Raw genomic sequence first — 19,846 nt, 5'->3', positions numbered from 1 at the left:
GGGAGCAGTTAGGTGTCGATCAGGCTGGTAGGGGAGTGGTTAGGGGTGATCAGGCTGGCAGGCAGAAGTGGTTAGGGGCAATCAGGGAGGCAGGCAAGTGGTTAGGAGACAGCAGTTCTTGATTGTGAGAGGGATGTCTGACTGCTGGTTATCCCCTGAGGGGTCCCAGATTGGAGAGGGTGCAGGCCAGCCTGAGGAACACCCTTCCAACCCCCCCCCCCCGCCCTTCATGAATTTCATGCACCAGGTCACTAGTATTATATAAATAAAAAATATATATCTCTGGTTTAATCTGTGTGTATATGTATATATGTTTATGTATGTAATGGGTGTGTGTACATACACATAACTTTTTTAAAATGTAAATTTTTGCTAAGGGGTCAGTTCACTATGTATTAAGTTTTCACTTACCCTTGGCAAATGATCTTGTGTATTATAACTGGCATCATAATCAGATAGAACATCAAGAACTTCAGAATACATGTCAATCAAAGATTTCTACAAAAGTAAAAAAATAATATTAATTAAACAGTGAAAACATTTTAAAAAATACCATAGATGTGTCAAGAAGAAAAAAAAGCTGATAAATTCATGTTTTCCAAAATCATGGTATTGTTTTTTCTAATTATGCAAATACACAGTCATAGTTAAACAGTATAGAATAAAATTTCATTTCTTATCTAATTTATCCAATTTATTTTATTTAGAGATACACTGATAATTAAAGTACATTGATTCAGGATTTCCTAACTTTCTAACTAAGTGGTAAAAGAGGGAAGTTGTTATTTAATATTGAAGAGTTAATATTAAATGCCCAACAAAGAAAATCATTAATAGCATAAAGGCCAAATAAGGTGTTAGATGACCAATTGAAAGGCAATCATCTTCTACTAAATTTGGTGTGTGTGTCAGATATAGAGATAGAGATAGAAACAGAAAGGAGGTGGGGGGGTGGGAAAAGAAAGACTGAAAAGAAGATTAAAGTGGAGAAAGAATGACCAAAAAGATGGTTAAATCAGTAAGCATGATTAAGTGTACTTTAACAACTGCACAGCTAATAAGTGAGAGGACCAGGGGCAGACCTGTAAGTGGAAATAGGATCAAACACAGTACTTGACAAATAACAAGATTCAAGTAAGTATTTGATGAATAAATGAACAAATACCCTGGCTGGGAAATAAGGGCCTACAATTCCCTTCATCTCTTAACACCTAAAAATAGTAAATGTGAAGCAACTGCTATCCCTCCACTAAAAAATAAACAAAAAATTCTTTAAATTTTCATTTGACATTTTATTCTATGACAGAATATACTTTTTCTGACATAAACTCTCAAAATATATTAACACTTGGACATGACTTTTCTCAATTGCTGTGTGTAATCTGTAAATAAAGCCATGATATTTTTTTTTAATGCAATCCTGATTTAGAGTCAGAACTACTAATACATGTTGCTTAAACTACAATTGCATATCTTTGGACCATGTACCAAATGTATGTGCCATGACTTATTGCAGTTTTGCTATACACAAATTCAGTTTATTTATAGGGGATATAAGTTAGAAGAATTACTTCAATTTAATTTAATATGTACAGCTTGGTTTAGTGGGAAATACATTTTTTTTTGGTTTGTTTTTGTTTTTCAACTAGATAGAAACATCAATGAGAAAATCATTGATTGGCTGCCTCCTGCATGTGCCCTTGACCAGAATTGAACCTGGGACCCTTCAGTCTGCAGGCCAATGCTCTATCCACTGAGCCAAACCGGCTAGGGCTTAATTTATTGATAATGGTAATTACCAATATGCTGATAATAGTACCAGCATATGCTTTTTCAAAAATTCTTTAAAATGCCCAAGGAACAATCCAAAAGAAAATGTTAACTTTCTTAAAACTGAAGGAAATAGCCTAATCATTCACTGGAAACATAAATAAGGCAACGATGGTAAGTCATATATAAACATCCATCAACTCAGAATTCTGGTTTTATAGCTGTAGAAAGGAAATAGGCCTAAAGATATACTAGGTATTTCAGAAAATAAACTGATTCATGAGAAATGGCTGGTAAAAGTATGAAGACTTTATGGGCATAGTTTAAAATAAATGTCTGGAAACTACAATTTATAAAATGTGTTTTATATACAGGAAGAGAACTTCCTATCCCTGAAGGATAGCAGGTGACAAAGGAGGATAGAACACATTATGGTTATGGTCCCTTACACACAAGTATTGATGAACATGAAAAGTTCTGAGAACCAACAAATTAAGATAAAATTAAAATACCTTAAGCTTTCTATGATGGATGCCTTTGTCATCTTTCTGCAACAATAATTTTCTCAGTTCTTTGTTCTCCTTTTCCAACCGTTCCAAGATTCTCTGGTACTTTAACTGAAACAAAATAATACCATAACTACATAAGAAAAAGATGGGTTAATAGATAACATTAAGTCTAAATTAAAAGCTTCTAAAATCCTGAAGTCATATCTCCTAACTATTCAAAATAAATTATTTCATTTCAAAAGCTCCTATGAAAATGTGAGAGAATAAATTATGAAGATCTCAAACAATAAATTTCATTATAGTTTTCTATTATAATTTGGCATTTTATTTGGAAAATTCTTTGGTATTTACAATGAAGAAATTAAATTACTTAAAAAATGTAAGCATTTAAAGCCCGTCCTTAAGTACATTCCATGAAGCAATATTTCCTATTATATCAACATTTTTTAAGTCTTCATTATAGGGACAATTTGGCAAAAATTCAAACTCCTCCCATTCCCCATATTATTTTGTGTTTTAATTGAAATGATATCCTATCCTATATAATAAAAGCCTAATATGCTAAGTGTCCGGTTGTCTGTTAAACCAAACAAAGCATAATATGCTAATGATATGCTAAGGATGCTCAACCACTCGCTATAATGTGCACTGACCACCAGGGGGCAGATAGTTGACTAGCTAACCAGTCGTTATGATGTGCACTGACCACCAGGGGCAGACACTCCGATCCACAGGTTAGCTTACTGCTGGGGTCCAGTTGATTGGGACTGAGTGAGACGGGCCGGACATGCCCAGGAGCCCTTCTACGGTCCCTCCCCGGCTGGCCAACCTCCCGTGTCCCTCTGAGGCCCCGATGGTGCATCGGTGGGGTCCTTCGGCCTGGCCTGTGCCCTCTTGCAACCCAGGACCCCTCGGGGGATGTCGGAGAGTCGGTTTCAGCCGATCCCACAGGCCAGGCCCAGAGACCCCACTGGTGCACGTGCACCAGGCCTCTAGTAAAATAATAATAGTTAACAGTACCTGAGCATGCATTATGTGATAGGCCCTTTAGTTAATGCTGCACCTGCATTAACTTCCTTAAGCCTTCACATCAGGCAAAGGCTGAACAGATTAGGAATCTGAGATTAGGGATGCTTGGTAGCCTATCCAAGGTCAGAGTTTTGAATATATAGAAAGGTCTGAGTTAAGGGTTCAAACTCTTCCAACTTCTAAGTTTCTGTGGTCAGAGATTACACATTAATTTTTAAAATACTGATATAAAAACAGATTTTAAGAAGACAATACATTTAGACGGGTTGTTTTGTCAAAAGTAAATGCTTGGCTACATACTCTTCTTAAATAAATGTGATCCTTTTCCAATTGGTCCTCTCAGTTTTTAACACTATGCTTTCTTCTCTGAGCATTAACAAAGTTTGAAATACTATTAAGATTTACTCCATCCTACAACCAGCTGAATGTTTATGTTCAATCTATAATATCATGCCTTTTATAATGGAAAATATCTCTTAGAATATTTTTAAGTTGTAGTCAATATTCTAAGAACATAGTAAATAATAGGAACTCATGGTTCTCTCCTCAGAGAATGTCCACAGTAAGCCAAATTCAAGAAAAACATAATATTTAGTTTAACTATGTAGTATGAAAAAGGTAGAACTATAGGTTAGATTCCACTATAAACAGTTTGTATACAATTATTCATTTATATGTAGTAATAAGACTATAATAGTATCCTATATAATAAAAGCCTAATATGCAAATTGTCCCCTCGACTGGGAGTTCGACCGCTTGCTATGACGTGCTCTGACCACCAGGGGGTGGCACGGAACATGGCAGGCGTTGGTGACACATTGCTGGCAGAGGGCGGCAGTGGAGGCACTGCAGGCCCCAATGGGCCCGACGACAGTGGGACCTCAGGGGGATGGTGGCGAGTGGGTGGCGCCAGGTCAAGGCGGGTGCATGTAGAGGCCCAATCGCCCCGCCAATTGCCCTGCAGACAGCAACCAGCCTTTTATTATATAGGATAAGAAGTCCTTGGCTCTTCTCACTCATCAGAATTACCTGGGTATGTAGAAGTTCTTCTTGAAGTTGGTCAATTTTCTCTTTGTCTGTCACCTAAATATTTAAAAGAAATTAATTTTGAGTAGAATTAGGTTTATATAGGATGTACTAAGTTAAAAAAATTTTTTAAAGTATTTTAAGAGTAAAAAATGATTTTATATGCATAATCAAAGCAATTTTAAATCAAATGATATTTAAGAAAGTAAAAAACAATTATATTCATCAATAAGAAGAGCTCATTAAATTTCATATTAAATAAAAACCTTAAAAAGCAATCATTTCCTGTTGCCATTCTAATCATTTCTTATGAATGGCTTGTTAGAAAAATTAGACATAAATGGTTACTATGTTCTTCACAGCTTGTTTTGTGCTCAAGCACAGGCACTTGGATGCATGGAGAAATAAAGCATTGACAGCCCTACAGAAATGTGTTTTGGGAAGTCAGATACATGTTATCATTTACAGGTACTGAAAAGGTTCATTGATCATAGTGTATATTTTAAGCAAACATTATCCATTTCCATTCTGTAAGTAAGGAAGTATTTAATAAATGCAAAGAACAACTTGCATTTTCAGAGCTCTAAGTGGAGCCAGATGATTGTTTTTAAATTTAGTTCTAGTGCAAGATCTGTTAACACTTAATATAGCAAATGCATCAGTAGCAATGAAGTCAAGTAAAGCAACTAAAGTTAATTTGGACATAAAACAAAAGTAGGACAAAAATCCACAGGTATTGCAGAAACTACTTCAAATTGTTATTAATATTAATAGTTCTAAAGTAAAATATCCAAAAACAACAAAGAACTTTATTGTGTAACAGGCTTTAAAGTTGTCACAATACAATTCTAAATATCAAACACAATGATCAATTTTAATCAAAATGATGTCATTTATGACAAATCCACATAACTGTGCTTTGACTCCTTGGTGAGGTACAGAAGTTGTCATTTTCAGTCTTTCAAAATAATTGTCTAATTTCTGATCATCAAAATTTGCAACAAAAATTTATTTCATAGGACACAAAAGTATGTTTAAAATTCATGTAAATCCTTGTTATTCATTGGCTATTTAAGCAATCAAGACATCATGATAGCAAATGTATATGAAAAAATTTTAAATGATTTGTTCAAGAAGGCATTAATAATTTTCATCCATGCAATAAAGTTAACTTGAGATTTTAATTCCTATTCCCAAATACTTTCTCAAAATTTTCCCCAAACACTTCTTTTAAATAAAATTGACGCCCAACCAGCATGGCTCAGAGGTTGAGCATGGAACTATGAACCAAGAGGTCATGGTTCAATTCCTGGTCAGAGCACATGCCTGGGTTGGGGGCTTGATCCCCAGTGGGGGGACATGCAGGAGGAAGCCCATCAATGATTCTCTCTCATCACTGATGTTTCTATCTCTCTCTCCCTCTCATTTCCTCTCTGCAATCAATAAAAAAACTTTTTATAAATGTCAATGCTTGTTAGAATAGGTACATATAATTTTTCCTTAAAAGCCTATGCCTAAAAATCTCTAAGTATGTTTTAGTAATTAGAAAAATGATAATATAAAGCAAACTTTATTGTTGTTTTCTCATTCCTGTATAGCAAGTAGAGACTTATGGATAGAAACTCTTTTCATTTGACTGTGTGTTTGTGTAGCATGGACAAGAATTATTAATAGTCTCCTAAAATGTGAGGAAACAAGAAAGGTGAAGAGGAGCCCATAACCCAAAGAACAAAATATTGAAGGCCAAAGGAGAAATAAATAATTCCACAGTTCGATCATAAGGCATGCCATCACACTGTAACAATGTGGTCATAAAACTTTTTTTATGCAGATTAAATTTCCAATTCATTTTAAAAGGTACTTTGATTTATTTTGGTTCCATTAAATATTCATCCAACTGCAGCTAAATTAGTATGAAATGTATAAACAGTATTAGTATAAACTGTTTTAGTTTGAATGTGAATATTTAATGGTTTCATGCAATATATCCTAAATTAAATAGAAAATTCAACATTACACAATGGGGCAATAATTAAGAAACCAATACAATTACACCAAAAAGTTATACTGTTTATTATAAGCCAAAGGCTTAAAAGGTTATCTTAGTAATTAGGTAAAATAAAAAGGGTATACAAAAAGTTAAAATGATATAAGGTTATTAGAATATTACAAACACAATCTTTATGCTAACAGTATTTAGTATCATGACTGTTAAGATTTTTATAAATTCATATTTTTAGGAGTATGTAGATTTATCTTTTGCCCTCTGGCATGATTGTTAGGAATAACTCATGCACCATTTTACCTTCTATCTGCTTAACTTACTGAAACATCAAAATTAATGTTTTATTATAAGACAAGTGATGGTGGAGTCAAGAATTACACCTAATGTTTTCTAGGAAACAAGGTAAATAAGTATTCATGAGAAGATACTTATACATATTTTCTTAAGAGACTAGCATATGCTATTTTTTAATCTGTTGCTTATTTAAGGTCTTAACTAGCAATTTGGATATATTTTATTTTGATGAACTTTATTGATAAAAATTCAACTCCTATGACAAGAATAAGTTCTTGTCCCGTTGAATATATTCAGTTTGTATTATGAAGTTAATTTAGGACTCACCCTGACAGAAATGGGTATCAATGGTCTTGAAACCAGGGCTTTTCTACAATTCCAGGGCTGTGAAACTGATGGAGAAAGAGCGGAATCCTCCGCAGAAACAAGCTAAAGCTGAAAGACAAAAACCTTTACTAGCTCCTCACAAAACCAAGCCTGATTTAAAAATTTTTAAAGTATTTTTCCCTACTAAGCCATTGTGGCCATTCTGAAATACCAAAACACATATATGAAAGCCTCAAAAACATCTTTGTATGTGTACATATTCATAGGAGGCAAAACTACCAAAGGCAGTTTTAATGTACTGTCCCTGCATGAGCTCCTTTGCTCAGGAGATACAAGGGAAATTTTATAGCTGCTACTACTAGCATGATATAAAAAATGAAGCCTTACTTATATTTTCAAGAAGGTAAGGATGAAAGAATTATTAAAAAGCCACAAAAAGCTGTGGTTTTGTACCTCAAGTAAACATCAAATGCCTGGATGGGCAGAAATCTTATGAATTAGGATTTTGATCATTATGGTGAATCTCTGAAAAGTCATGTGTATTAACTATAAGGGAAAAGTAGGGAAGATACAGTAAAGAAACTATTTTTCAGGAAAGTAGGGGGAATGATGAAGAATGCTCTTACTATAGAAGAATGTGAATGGTTTTAGAGTCCCATGTACTTTTACCCAAGGTAACGTCACAGTGGGCAGGAACAGCCTCGGTTTGGTGATCCACTGTGCAACGTAATAAAACAGAAGAAGGTACAGTCCTATCAGTCACTATTTCACAAACAAGGAAAGTGAGGCATAGAAGTTATTGGATAAACCAATAAATATTTGAAATGGAACATCACTAAGCCTGAAAAATGGCAAGTAGGCCTCAAATGAGCATTAACCTTTGGCAATGTAGAAAATAATCAATATTCAGTACTAATAGCCCTTAAAACAAACAAACACCTTAAACCATATCTTAAAATCTGAAAATGGTAGATCTACAGGACTCATTTCAAGTTATTTTACCATTATGAACATTTAAGAATAACTTTTAACTAGAACTATATTCATATTTCTAAACAATGTACCAGAATGGAATAACTCCTTCCCCTTCCTTCTGTAACAAAGCTAAGGATCAGCCTTAGCATTCAATTTGTTAGAATATTTAAATGGCACTCTCAACAGCATACAGAACAGAGAATGCTAAAGCACCATTTAAAATAAGTCTTTCTTTTTTAAAAAATAATTTTTCTTTGTTGTAAGAATTACAGATATTAAAAAAATAGCCTAAGTGTTTCTTTGGTAACATACATGCTTTAATTTAACGAAGCAGAAGAATAATTTACTTTCTATTATCTACCTATGTTATCCATTCACTAAATGCTAAACACATACAGTAGTTGATTCCACAGCCATGGAATTGAGAAAAGCCAGGAAGTGACACTGAAAAAATAAATGAAACTGTGATAAGTGCTCTTAAGTGTTTAACCACCAACATGAGACAAGGTTAGTCAGCAGAAGCATTGCACTAAATCATTACAATATTGGTTGATTCCAATACCAGAATCTACAGGAAGCTCATTATATGCATGACTATATCTTTCTTCCTAAGATTTGTACATAACTTTAAAACTTTTCTGATATATGACAACTAGCTGATTTCATCAGAATATAACTTTAAATCATTACATTCATTTATTTTGACTTGAAAGTCTTTTTAGAACATTAACTTTGGGATCTACATTGTGGGATCATCTAACAGCCAAAAGCGTATTTTTAAGGACTTCTTGATTGTACCTATAACTAAATATTTGTATAGACTTACACTGAATTTTATTAAAATTTGCTCTTTAGAGAATAGAATTAGATTTGATTTCTAATGTTCTTTCAGTGGCCCAAGGTAAAACTTACTTATGTTGACTTTATTGATGAATGTGGATAAACTTTATACCATGAGTTTATCAACCTGAATAAGAATAACTATGCTGCCCTGGCTGGTGTTGCTCAGGGGTTAGAGCATTGGCCTTCCCACCAAAGGGGCCAGGGCCCCAGTTGGGTGCATGCAGGAGGCAACCAATTGATGCATGTCTCTCACATTGCTGTTTCTCTCTTCCTCTCTCCCACTCCCTCCTGTATTTCCATTCTAAGAATCATTGAAAAAAGTAACAACCTTTGGTGAGGGTTAACACCACCCCAAAAAAAGAATATGCCCAAAAGTTAAATCAAAATTGTTTTCTTCTATAAAAAATAAAGCCATTCTCTGCTGATCCATTTCACCTAAAACAAATACATTTCAATCTTTAAATAATTGAACATGGTCATTCATAGTAATCCTTTTCATTTTAGTATAAAAACTTGGAGAACAATTAAGTAGACAAGTTAGCTAAGAATTTAGGATGACTAAATAACTGAACCAAGTAAACCATAATTCATTATTCTTCCCTAAATACTAATCCAAGGACCCTCACAGTTAATATAATTTTTAGAAAATATGTATGTTGGGTATGTTTACCCTCTCCAGGAAAGTTACATATTTGTATTATGTATCTTTCATAGTTTTACTTTGTCAAAAATTATTTCTCATAATTGGAGTCCATGAATAGATTAAGGTGACATGATCTCGGTAGAAATGGCTGATTAATCTGAACACATCAGTAGCCCCCTTAAACCATCCATCACCTTGCGCTTCTGTTGGGCATAGCTCGTGCTATATTGGCCAGCAGCTCTGCGTGCTTCCTCTTCATGTTCTTGAATTTGCTGTTGTAAGAGAATGAGCTCACCAAGCAGACCCTGCCATGAGTTTACAATGAGGAAAAGAGGAAAATTGGGGAGGAGAACAATGTTAAACCAAAGGGCACAAGAAAGGAACAAATGTAAGTTAGGGAGGAATGGAAAGCATATAACAAAAAAAATGGAAACATTTATGTACCTTTAGAGCCGCTATATAATTGGGCTCTGTACCACATTTCCATTTTTCCCCTCAGTAAAATTAGATGTCTCAGAAATATAAAACAGCATAGTTTAAAAAGTGAAAAGGAAAATGCAGTAAGTGACTGCTGAATAAAATGAACCAGATGCATAATATCAATCTACAGTAAAACCCAGATTAACCGGAATGCTCAAGGAAGGTGGTGCTGTTAATTTGGAAATTAACTAAATTTCTTAGTAATAGAAAACTCAAGAAAACAAATGCCTCAACACTTATTTTTGGATTGCCAATATGAAATAGTGTATACTCTAGACTTGATCCATACGAGAGGAAAAATGAAACAGTTCTTAAACAAGTGTTGACCTTATAGGTCTAAATCTCTTAATTCTCAAATACAATTCTCATAGGACTGAACAGAGGATACATAATTGTTTATTTACTTATTACATTATTATTTTTAAGTAAATGTTTTTTCTTCATACTGTATCTGATGTCTTCAATTAAACATTATAGCCCCTCAAAAATATTAATTTGAATTTCTGAGCATCAAGTTAATCAAGATTTTACATTAATTCATATATTCTGCATGCCTACACACAAACTTACTTGATTAAAATTTAGCACTTTTTTCTTTTTGCAAATTAAAAAATAATGTTTTAGACACTTTTAACTTTACACATCAAATAAGTAATTTGATTAAATTTTCACTTTTTATGAGCTGTTTTAACATTAAATAAAAATAGCCTCTGAGAATATAGAGTACATATCAATTACTAAAGCAAAAGCACTATAAAAGAACACAATTGAGATATGAAGATAATAAAATAATTATAAAAATTTAAAATGAAACAAACTCAGTTTGGCCCTATGTATAAAAAAATCACCATTTTTATGTTTAAAATTCATTCCATGTAATAATCTTGAAATGTTAATCTGGTGTAGCTTTTTATCACAATATATTCATATGTGGCATGGCACTAAAAATACATGTCATTTTCTGTATACCATTTTTAATTTATCCTATTAGATAACTGATCTTGAGAAATGTTGGAGAAAAGACAAACTAAGAGTTGACAATGTTACAAGTCTAATATTTTCTCAACTATAAACCCTAAAAAGACTAACTTCCAATGAATGAGATCAGGGATTTGCATATGAATAGTGTTCTGGCTGGATATTTACCAGATTATAAAAATAAAAGGAGTGAGAGAAACTAATGCTCATTAAAGTCTAAATTAGGAGTTTCATATAGCTTCAGGGCTTTTTAAAATAACTATCAAAATATTTTATCTAATGCAATTAGAAAGTCTCTTAAAATGAAATACATTCAAATTTTAATTAGTAGACTCATCCAGAGACTTTATAATTCAGTTTACTCATATACTCCAAAGACTTATAGAAATAAAAAAGTTTTTCAGGAAAGAAAATGGGTAGGCAACTGGTGCAGGCCAGAAGGGGTCAATGGGGAAAAAAGGAGGACAACTGTAGTACTTTCAACAATAAAAATAAATTTAAAAAAATAAAAAATAACCCAGCCAGTATGGCTCAGTGGTTGAGTGGTGACCTGTGAACCTGGAGGTCACGATTTGAATCCAGGTTGGGAGCACATGCCCTGGTTGGTTGCAGGCTTGATCCCCAGTGGGGACCATGCAGGAGGCAGCAGATCAAAGATTTCCTCTCATCATTGATGTTTCTATCGCTCTCTCCCCCTCCCTTCTTCCCTGAAATCAATAAAAATATTAAAAAATAAAAAGTAATAGTTATAGTAATAAAGCAACAATAAAAAATTTAACTATGTATGGTGATGGCTGTTAAAACTAGATTTATTGTGGTGGTCATTTTATAATTTATTCTTATATAGAATCTTTGTGTTGGCCACCTGAAATTAATATAATTGTATATGTTAATTATACCTCAATAAAAAGACAAAAAATAAAGTTAGAAAAAAAAAGTAAATATAAACAAAATAACATTTTAAATTAAGGGAAACTATTAGCATATAATTTAGGGGCTTTTTATTTTGTTTGATTCTTAGTTTTAATACATAAGGCTATCGTCATTGCCAATAATAATGGCACTAGCTGACTTATACTATAAGTCAAAGGATGAAACTAGTTGATATTTCTGTATGAGAAGAAAAAATAAAAGTGATAACATAACTGAAATGTCAACATTTGTTTCCAAATTTAATATAAAATATTTTTATAAAAACCTTATCTACAAAGATATATCTTTTAAATAAATACTTTATGGTCATTGATAAGTGGCAAAGAAAGACAAAACCACTACCCTCATCATTCCCATAATTTTTTAAGGCATGTTTTCAATGTTTTGTATCATTGCTTTTCATCAAGCAGAAAGATCCAACTTATTTTATTCCAAATTCAACTTATTTTTAAAATGTCATTTAGTCATTTATTGTAGTTACTTCTTCTAATCATCCAAGTATTTAGATTTCTCAAAACAATTTTCTTTTAAAGAAGGGAATTCCCATGTTGGCTTATACAGTAGTGTATCTGTACTTTAACTAACATACCAACCAGTATTCTAATTTATACAATACCAAAGCAGTGATAAAATATTTCACATTTCTTAACTGCTGGTCTATCAGGCACACAATTCTTTTTTATTTGTAGCTTAAACATCCTTCCTTATTTTATTGTTTATATTTATATATAAATTGTATGGTAAGTGCTCTAATTTCTATTATATTACAAGGAAACACCCTCCTAGTGACACTTCACTTTCCTTCCAAGTTTGTTACTGAAGGAAGCACTGTTATGTGAATATAGTTGAAATTAACTGTTACCTCCTGAGAAAAGTAGGAAAAAACAAGAATTAGACATAGAAAAAGCTATTTACACTATGCTACAGGACTAATGTTACCCTTATCCAATTTAAGGCACTAAATCTCACCCTAAATACCAAGTCATAGGGTATACAGCTTCTAAGTTAAGGCCATGTGGAATAGGAAGGGCAAGAAATGTGTGTATCCACTGTGCAAGACACACTCTTTCAATGGACAAAACACATTTTTTCAATAAATATTTTCCCTAGCTCAGACATTTTTCTCTCAAGAAATAGCACCTATTTTTAACTGATACATATTAGATATAAAATATAGTTATAAATATTAATAAAATTAGTGTAAACAACTATAGGTGATATACTCTCTAAACACCTAGCTATGTCAATTTGACACTATAGTTCTCACAGTCTCTTATTTCATGTATAGTGTTCTGTTTTTTTAAAAATTATGTCAGATCAAGAAAATCAGTGATAACTCCAGAAACCAAAGTATGAACTGAAAATGCTGCAAAAACCTAAAAGTAGATGAGTTTGATAGAAAGTTTTAAATAATCTTGAAATTATAAGTCATTCATATGTGAGTACATTTAAAATACTATATTTTTATTTAAAAATGTATTGCCAAATAGGGCCCCTTCCCTATTTGTTTTTATACCTAGCATCTAGAATAATGTCTGCCACGTTGCATGTGTTCAAGCTAGCACCTAGAGTAAGACTTGATACATCTGTTGCTTAAATGAATCAAATTACAACCTACTTTTACCTAATACTGCACACAAAGTTCCCAGCATAAAATCCCAATTGGTTTCCTAAAAAATGCCTATTCTGTAGATAAACTACACATCAATCCTACAACCTATTTTCCCCAATCCCCAGAACAGACTCCACAGAGATTAAGAAAAGGGAGGAAAATTAATCAAATAATGTAAATGTGCTATTTACTTATGTACTAAAAGATAAGAGAACAACGATTATAGTCATCATCATCATCATTACCATTTAACCAAACATAAGTTGCAAGTTTCCTAACTTTGTAGTTACTTGATGGTGCTGGTTGTGAGAATTTCATTTTATTATCACGTTTGTTACATAAGGAATCCCAGAAATGTAAGTAGTACTTAAGCAACACTGCTTTGTTACAATTTAGTACTACATGTACTACCTAACATTCCTGTTTTCCTCTATAGCTGCCAAATATTGAAGGCCAAGAGAAATTCACAGGTAATCAGCAAAAAGACATATTATATAAAATCTTTAGGCCCATTCTTGTTGGCATCAAATTTATTACTTTAAATTAGTCTTTCTTCTACTGAGTTTAAATCAATCAACTGATTTTGCTAAGAGCTCAGCACTATTCTCGGTGAGATTCTGTGGTAGAAATATTCCATCAATAGTAAGAATGCAAACCAAAATAGTGTTATATATGACAAGTGGTCTAAATGTTAAATGTATAATTAATGGAACTAAAATGATTACAGAGTCCTTAATGAATGAGACAACTGAACTGGGCTTTAATGATGAGTAATTAGCCAGAGGAAAGGAAGGAGCTATTTCAGCTCGGAGGTACAACATAAGCCACATAAATAAGAAATAAAGTAACATATGGAAAGGAAAAGTAGTAATGTATTACTGTTTAATAATTATACTTAAAACAGTAATACCACTTTTCATGATTTAGACTTTTAAAATGTCTTCTAAATATTTTCTATAAATTATAATTGTGTTTATAACCTTCAGAATGACCATATTCCTTATTTCTACAATATGTGTATGACCAATCAGAAACATGATAGAACAAAACCACAGATACTAACATGTCTCCTGTAGCATATTTTCACTAGAACACAACAATCTTACTGAATCTAAAAAGTAGACACACTAAGTAGTCTTATCACCCATAATGTATTATGAGCAATATACAAAAATCTACAGATAAATTAACTCACTCAAACAGGCTCACCATTCTAATTTCTATTTTTTTTTCAGGTAGTTCTAAAGTCTCCAAGTCTCAAAAATATTATTCAGTTCACTCCAAGGGCTCTTTCTAATATTTTAAAAAGGACACAAGTTTTAAAATTTTTGATTAACAAAAAGCATTTATTGAAAAGTGGTTTCAGTATTTTCTATTTTATTTATTTATCAAAGATACATATCAGCACTTTTCATCAACATAACATAAATAACTACTGTCCACAAACTGAATGGAAATAAATCCAGGCAAAATCAAAGAAACTTGATGTCTAGTTAGCCCATACATTGTTATGTGCAAAGATATGCTTTCTGTCGACTTTTTGAAGACCTCCATTACAACTTTCCAGAACACCTAAAGTCTAGTGACCCCAGACTGGGAACTACAGGTAATCACTTCATGTTGTTCATTCTGTCTGACTCAAGTCAAACAATCTGACAGCTGTGTTCCCTCAACTCCCTGTCACTTTCTTGTCAGTTGACTTTGAAAGGTCCTAACTGTTCCTCTACTTGCCAGCATTTCTCCAGATGTTTCTCCTATTAGAAAGCACAAATCTTTTTTTTAGTTTAAGTTATAGAAATGTTTTCAATTTATTACTATTATTTTAAAAAATCTGGTGCACATTTTCTTCTACATTTCTAGTAGAAGTCTAGCCAGAAACTTAGATATTAAACTATGGCCAAACTCTGAATACCATTTTAAATCTGGAGCTCTCAGACACCAGACCAAACCAATTAAAAAAGGTATCAGCTAAACTCTATGCTATCCTACCACCTTTAATCATTGACCAAATTTTCAAACTTGATGTTTTAGAGTAATTTCTAAAAAGGCCCTGGTCTAAGCTAAGGTCTCTCCTTCATTACCTTAAATCATCGATTTGTAGCCAGATCTCTTAAAATCAGTTTTTCTACACCTTGTCTGAATAGTTCATTATTCTCAAGTATCACAAGTAACAGTCAAGCCTTAAAACCATAATGTTGCATATTAATAGAATTAAAACCACTATTAGAGGTTGAAAATGCATTTTCTGTAATTTTTACAATAGCATTTGCTACATTTTATTTAGTAAAGCAGCTTAATTCCAACGCCAGATTTAGTATTTACAACAGCTGAAAATAACTGCTGAGTTTTTGAGTGGGCAAGATCATCACCATAAATTAAGAGATCCTGATTTTTTATTGATTATTCATTTATCACCTTAGTAGGATTTTAAGGGAATTATCTGAGTCAGGCCCTAGAGCAGGTTTCTCATTCACCAAAACAATCCTAGGCTACATCAGAGAAAAGCAGAGATGCAGGTATCCACTAACTAACCTAGGCAACAAGAAATCTTGTCACTCAAAAACATACTACCATATCAGAGGTTCCTTCTCCCAAATTAGATTAGCTCCTCTCTGTACAGTAGGTCTACCTGTATTAAGGGCCAAGGCCTTGGCTCAAAATAAGCTGCGCATAATTGGCTAGTTTCTATTCAATTTTTTTCTCCCCAGTAGCATGAATAGTCAAGGGTATCTCTTGATTATAATAAAGCCAATGAAAAGGGTTATCAAAAAGATCAAGTTAAAAGGCAAATACGCACCCATGGGTGCACACACACACTCAGGTATTTCAAATATTTTCTCCAAAAGATCAAGTTATAAGGCAAAAGAAAAAAAACAACATTTTGAAATATAATTTAAACTTGGAATATTATGTAAAAAGTTCAACGTTAAAGGAAAGGGAGAGTGATAGAAACCTAGAAATTTTCTTCCTGCTTCTCAAACATAAAATAATTTATTTTTCAATGTATTAAAACCATAACCTTCAGTAAAAAGCTACATAGTCCATATTTAATTTTAAAGTGTTCATAGAGTATTTTTTCCAGATATGTATCTGCCTAGACATACATTTTTTAATAGCCAAGGAATGAGTTATCTTACCAATTCCAAAATATTAAAAAAAAAAACCTAAGAAAATGTAAGGTTAACATACGCATATAAATACAAAGAAATGTATGTTATTCTACGTAAGCAATTCTCTAAAACTTTCACATGGATTTTGTTAATATATGTTTTGAAATCGACAAACCCTAAATAACCCCATACATACATAATTTTATTGGCTATCAATGTAACAGAATTGATTCCCTACTAAAACTCGCTTCCTACTACCTTAATATTTCCCCTAAGTGTATGACATAAAACATTGGTCCCTAGCCCTAGCTGGTTTGATTCAGTGGACAGAGTGTCAGCCTGCATACTGAAGGGTCCCACAGGTTCATTTCCGGTCAAGGGGTGTACCTGGGTTGCAGACTCGAACCCCCCGGCCCAGGTTGTGCAGGAGGCAACCAATCGATGTGCCTCTCTCACATCAATGTTTCTCTTTCTGTTCCTCCCTCTCCTTTTCACTCTCTCTAAAAATCAATGGAAAAATATCCGCAGGTGAGGATTAACAACAACAAAAAAAACACAAAAAAGCACACATTGTTCCCTAGAAGATATTTCATGGGAAAGGGTTCTGCTGCTAAATAAACCTGAAAATCCCTGTACACTCAGACATCTGGAGCTGCACAAAGCACAGGAGTGCATTAAGAGCAGAGAAATCAAGGGAAAAGAAAAAAAGCCTGCTTGTTTCTCATTTTATTTATATCCACTTCTCCCACTCACGTTTAACAACAAAATCTTTTGTTAGGTTGAAACTAATATTTCACAGAACATATGTGGAAGAAATAGCTTCTCCAATTACTTTTCTAAAACTGCTGTATGTACCTTGCACTTTGTACCAAGGTTAGTAATAATACTCTAGTACAGTGTTTTATATTTGCTCCTCAAATGTTACCATTTTCAAGTCTTGCAGGTAAGTTAAAACCTTTTAAAAAAATCTTACAAGACTACCTAGATGAAGAATTCTCTTTTATACTTACCTTTCTATAATGCTTGTCACTTTCAGGTCCATGATCTGTTGCTCTAAATGTGGTTTCTCCAGATGAACCTTCAAGATAAATACACAGTCCTTTAAATTCTCCAATGATGTCAATAATCTAAATTACAAATTATGTTTAGTTAAGATGTCCCCATTTTCCCCTCCTTTGCCCCCCTCCACACAGCCCCTGCCCCACCCCAGGCCTTTCCCACACTATTGTCTGTGACCATGGGCTTTGCCTATATAAATATATGTTCTTTGGTTAATCTCTTCCCATCCCCTCTGCACCCTTCCCCTCTGAGATCTGTAATTCTGTTCTATGCATCCATGTTTCTGGGCCCGTTTTGTTGTTGGTTTATTTTGTTCATTAGATTCCACATATAAGTGAGATCATGTGATATTTATCTTTCTCTAACTGGTTTATTTCGCTTAGCATAATACTCTCCAGGTCCATCCATGCTGTCACAGTCAATAATAATAAAAAAATTTTTTTTAAATAGTAAATGGATTTTAGAGTATCCCTTTTTTGGAAAGTTGTTTTTATTTTAAGGAACATACTAGTAACCCATGCAATAAAAAAAATGTTTTTTTAATTGTAGCATGTGTTTAACCTATTTTTAAAAATATCACTGGAAATTACAATAAAAAATAAGACAGTCTTTAATAAGAAGTACTGTACATGAGTGTACTTACAGTTCAGCCATATACCAATGCCATTATGTAAAGATTACATACAGTAAAAAAATAAATTTAAAATGTCACCTATGACAGGACAGATGAGACAAACTAAAATTACTTTTCATTTCAATTATCAAAAACAATCAGATCAATTTCAAGAAAATATTCTGGTAAAGCAAACTCTCTTTTTAATAGCTTTTATCTTAAAATACAGATACATATTTAGGAATTTTAGTTTTACTACAAAATTATTATTTTATTATTTTGACCTGAAGGAGAATGAATTTGCCCAATATAGTTCTGGGGTTTTGAAATTCAACATAAGCAGTATTATAAATTTGGTCTGAAATTTTATTTGCAAGTAGTTTATTAGAAGCATTTAGAAGGCATGTTAAGATCAGCAAAAATGTCTGTTTACACACCTAACAAGAGAAGTAGGTCAGAAGCTCCTATGATTTCACTAACCAATTTGTGACCTGTGAAAAATCAGCAAAAAGGGAAATAGAAATGTAAAATTTTAACAGGAATAAGCAAAGATGTCTGAGATCTCAGGTTGGATATCAAGATAGGGTAGTAATTGGGCAAATACACCAGGATTAACCTTAGTAAATTCTACTCATTATGGTCCATCATAATAAATTTGTTTTAAAATCACCAAATTGACTCTAATCCATTATGAAAAGCAAACACATAGGAAGTCTCATCTACTTGTCAAGAACAAGTAATATTTTTTCCCTCACTGTCTAAGGTCTAGCTTAAGTTGTTGCAAACTTTCATTCTGTTGGGCTTAAAAAAAAATTAAAATCACTGCACAACAAAACTTTATGGTTTATGGTTTTTGTTTTAAAAAAACTGTTTCATTTGTACTAAATGTTTTCATTTAAAAGATGGAAATAAACAAGTGAATACACCTAATTATTTTTCCTCTGTGGTTCCTAACATTTTAAATGAAATCGAACACAGGGCTTTCCTTACCTGTGGTGAAAAAGTCCTTCAATAAGCTGAGGCTTTCAACAATCTTGTCAAAGTCAGGAGCCAACTTTGCAAGGTCCTCTGAATCAGGGAGAGATTTTCTAATTTTCTCTGGAGGAGACACACACACAAATAACCTCATTCATAGTTTCAAAGTAGTAATTTAACTATTAAAACATTAATAAAATTTAAATATCATGATATATAAATTTAAACTCCCATTTTCTCCTTATTACAAGGAAGGCTGCTACATATATTTGAAACAATGTGTTATTCTAATGATATTCCACGAGCCATAAAATTTAAAATAAAAGACTCACCGAACAAATGGCTTAGATGGAGACCTTCAATTTATAAGTTAAATGCCTTGAGACAGAAACACTGTATTAACAATGTTAACAATAGATTGGAATCAGAAGTACTTTTTGGGAGGAAGTCTAAGCAAAGAGGCAAAGAATCAAAGAAAACAAGAGAAAGACATCTCTTACAGTACCTGGCCTAACTAAAAAACGTGATCACATTCCAGCTCAAGCTCAAGAACAGAATTTCCATTACTTCTCTCCCTCTTTTCATAGTCCGTTACCAACTGGAAATAATTAAGAGTCCAGGGAAGCTTTTATTTTATTTGAGTTGGCTTTATTTATAAAATGGTT

At 32.9% G+C, this 19,846-nt stretch overlaps 1 protein-coding gene across 4 annotated transcripts in view; it reads right to left on the bottom strand.

Moving 5' to 3' along the window:
• OPA1 (OPA1 mitochondrial dynamin like GTPase) overlaps positions 1–19,846 on the bottom strand; it is a 92,972-nt gene that overhangs the window by 61,666 nt on the left and 11,460 nt on the right. Inside the window, exons 4-10 of one of the 4 annotated variants that reach the window (XM_079766576.1) lie at positions 19,197–19,304; positions 18,644–18,697; positions 17,545–17,612; positions 9,616–9,726; positions 4,338–4,391; positions 2,283–2,387; positions 412–498 (exon numbers count right to left, since the gene is read on the bottom strand). In XM_079766576.1, coding sequence (XP_079622702.1) covers positions 412–498; positions 2,283–2,387; positions 4,338–4,391; positions 9,616–9,726; positions 17,545–17,612; positions 18,644–18,697; positions 19,197–19,304 — 587 coding nt within the window. The remainder of the gene's footprint in view (positions 1–411; positions 499–2,282; positions 2,388–4,337; positions 4,392–9,615; positions 9,727–17,544; positions 17,613–18,643; positions 18,698–19,196; positions 19,305–19,846) is intronic. The other 3 variants (XM_079766578.1, XM_079766577.1, XM_079766579.1) reach the window with 3 other exon arrangements.

The sequence above is a fragment of the Cnephaeus nilssonii genome, assembly GCF_951640355.1.
Source record: "Cnephaeus nilssonii genome assembly, chromosome: 3".
NCBI lineage: Eukaryota > Metazoa > Chordata > Mammalia > Chiroptera > Vespertilionidae > Cnephaeus > Cnephaeus nilssonii.
This window is presented reverse-complemented; position numbering and strand designations above follow the sequence as displayed.